Source organism: Castanea sativa, chromosome 2 (genome assembly GCF_040712315.1).
Source record: "Castanea sativa cultivar Marrone di Chiusa Pesio chromosome 2, ASM4071231v1".
NCBI lineage: Eukaryota > Viridiplantae > Streptophyta > Magnoliopsida > Fagales > Fagaceae > Castanea > Castanea sativa.
Genome location: NC_134014.1, coordinates 11,243,305 through 11,246,446, shown reverse-complemented (window position 1 = coordinate 11,246,446; position 3,142 = coordinate 11,243,305). Strand labels below are relative to the sequence as shown.

Sequence of the window (3,142 nt, the reverse complement as noted above, 5' to 3'; positions counted from 1 at the left end):
ATTATTTATTTACGATTGTTTGATGGTGCAACCCAAAAAAATACGGTCGGAATTCGAATTACAGCTAGTGAGCTAGTGCAATGACACAGACATTTTTTGGCCCAATGGAGTATTTGTTCCAATTAGACCCCAAAGGCCTATTACACATTTGGGCCCATTATAGTATTTTAGTCCCAATTGAACAGCGAGCCGACCAGATAGACCGTTTTCACTGTCGATCAATTTTCCAAATTTGACCTTACGTGTCAATGTTTTACACGTTCCCTAAAGTTTTATATTCCACCGCGTGTCCTTCCCACCTCTTTTTTTTTATTTTCCCTCGTTTTCTCTCACTTTCCCGGAAAATTAAAATTACGAAAGAAAATTTCCAAGCCGTAGCTAATTTTTATTTTTATTTTTTTGGTTTTACAAGTAATTCTCAAATTCGTCGAGTTTTCAATCATGGACATCTCTCTCATCGCCGACACAGTAAATGTAGCCACATCGCAAGGCCTAGGGTTCGCCAAATCCCTTCTTCGCAGCCACAGCCTCACCTCCGCCACCAACAACCAATTATCGATCTCCGCCGTGCTTTTCGCTGTAAACGCTCTCGCTCCCCCCGCGGTCAAATCCAATTACACTAAAACCGCTCGCCGGGCTGTCCTCCGAAAGAGGCGACGCACGAGGCGGAGATCGCTCGCCGGCGATGACGACGATTCCTCCGAGGACGGAGAATACGAAGGTTTTTTCGGCGGCGACGGTGGCGATCTTCCATTCGGTGGTGGCGGCGGCGGCGGCGATGGCAGGGGTTGGAATTTCGGTGGATTCGGAGGGCATGATTGGAACGAAGAATCTTCCTCATCGTCGTCGTCGGATCCAGCTCTCAATTTCGTTTACGAGGTGATCTGCTGGATCGCGCTCTCGAATTGCGTGCACTTCGCCTTCAAGAAGCTCGTTCGGATCGTCGCCGGTGGGATCGGAGACGCAGAGAGAGAAAAGGTTCCGATGAGACTGACTTCGATTTGCTCTTGAATACGGTATCGTTTCTACTTCTCAATGAATTAGTGGAGATTTATGTGTTTAATTCTGTCAATCCTTGTATATATGGGTATATATATAAAATGTAATCGCATTGTCTATGTTAGTTAAAGTTGGCTAATAATTTGTTGTATAGATTCACTGTATCTCCTTTGTTATAAATCGTATGATTTATGTGATGGGTTATTGTGCATTTTTTAAGCTTCTTAAGCAAAATAGATGGAACTAATTGAAGTTATGTTAATTGGGATAATGGTGATAGTATTAGTTTGTGATAATGTACTTGATTGGATAGTTTTTTCAAGTACTGGAGAGGGAGTTATAGAGAGTTGAAGCAACCGATAGAGAATTTTTATTGCTGAGTTTTTGTGTCGGAAAGAAAACAACCGTGCAAGATGTTTGGAACTTCTGCCAACCACAAGTTGGAATGCACACTATCTTTTGCATGCTGAGCCAAGAATTGGACATTACGAGTGGAAAAACCGCGAATCTACTCCAAGATATCCTCCACCAGATCACCAATGACGGGGGATGCTTCCTCCTTTGAGGTGATCTTATTCACCAGTAGGCTTGAATCCCTCTTGGCTAGTGATATGGCCTGTCATGCGGCCAAAGCTTCTACCTCAATTGCCTCCCTATCGATGTGCCCCAAGCTTGGCATTGCAGCGAGTACCTTCCCCCATGGGTCTCTTACTCCTGCACTCAATTTGCCCAAATTTCCAAACAGATTTTCATCGAAGTTTACCTTATAGCTTCCTTTGGTAGGGGTTGTCCAGCGCTGGGTCTTCATTAGTAGAACCCAAAGCCAACCCTTTCCTGTAATCATCCTAGTATTCTTATGCTTCCGCCACAATAGCCTGGATGGCTTTTCTGTAATCTGATCCAAACCAGCGACCTTCATTAGAAACTCCCTGCTGTCACCTTGAAATTCCAACCAATTATGACTTGAGCCCAAGGACCTGTATCCATACTCGGTGCATATAGGGACATCTATGTAGTATGTGTAAACCTTGTTTCTTCCTCCTCTTGGCCAGTGGACATCTCCAAGACTCAAGCAGGAGTCTTGGCCCTTGGATTTTCAACCTATATTGTCAGTGAAAGTAAGAGGTTGGGTCTTGGTGCGATGGCTAGTGCATTTCACCAAAAGTGACAGGCTGTGGGTTTGAGTTCATGAATTAACCTCTCCAAATTAATTAGAGGTAAGACTGCGGGCCATGACCTTTCCCAAACCTTGCAAAACGTGGTAGTTTGCTTGAATATGTTAATATTGGTGCTCTCTTTCTCTCTCTCTCTCTCTCTCACACACACACACACACACGCACACAAACGCCAAAGAATTTACCAAAAAGATTTAAAAAAAAAAAAAATCTAGCATCAACCAGAACCCAAAAATAAGAAAGTGAAAGCCTGCTCCAACTGCATACGTTGTTCAAATCCACAAAGCAGATATTTAAATCACTGGACTACCCACCATGAGACTCCATATGACAATGACCAATATCAAGAAACTAGTCAAAACCATTCTGTCAAAACATTCAATTACGAAAAAGAACACCTCTTTGACATCAGATAGCAATGACCATTATCATAAAACAGCTGATATCATTCTATCAAAGTCAAAAACTCAATATTAACATATTCATTTTTTTTTTTGGGGGGGGGGGGGGGGGGATATGGCCTGTTATCTCAACTTTTCTGAAAGTTGTTATGTATGAGAACTTAAGCCAAATAATGCATTGATGCTTATGTTATTGTTGGATGAGATTTGTATGGTTAATATGTTAAGTTTCATTTCTGAAGCCCCCAACATGAATGCTTCAAGGAAGCATCATTTTTCTAGCCAAGGAAAAAAAATAATCAAAGACAGAAGAAAATTTGAGTTCAGCCACAAAAATTCTAACTCTTAGTGCAAGATGAAGAGTTGCGAATGAAGCATTTCAGTGTATTACTTGTCATTTTTATTCAATGAGGATGTTGTAAAGAAATGATGCATCCTCAAGCATTACAAAAATTGAAGGCGGGCCAGGGTGTTTGGGGTGGGTGGGTGGGGGGGGGGGGGGGTGTTTGTGTTGGGGCTGGGGCTGGGGCTGGGAGGGGAATGGATTTCGAAATTAGATACTTGATC

General features: G+C 42.6%; 1 protein-coding gene across 1 annotated transcript; it reads left to right on the top strand.

Moving 5' to 3' along the window:
• Positions 1–282: 282 nt before the first annotated feature.
• LOC142623749 (uncharacterized) lies at positions 283–1,210 on the top strand. The gene has a single exon (XM_075797205.1). The coding sequence runs from the start codon at positions 442–444 to the stop codon at positions 1,009–1,011; it is 570 nt and encodes a 189-aa protein (XP_075653320.1). The 5' UTR covers positions 283–441; the 3' UTR covers positions 1,012–1,210.
• The last annotated feature ends 1,932 nt before the right edge of the window (positions 1,211–3,142 follow it).

Coding starts and splice junctions, on each gene's coding strand:
- LOC142623749 (XM_075797205.1), top strand. CDS start 442: ATGGACATCTCTCTCATCGCCGACACAGTAAATGTAGCCACATCGCAA.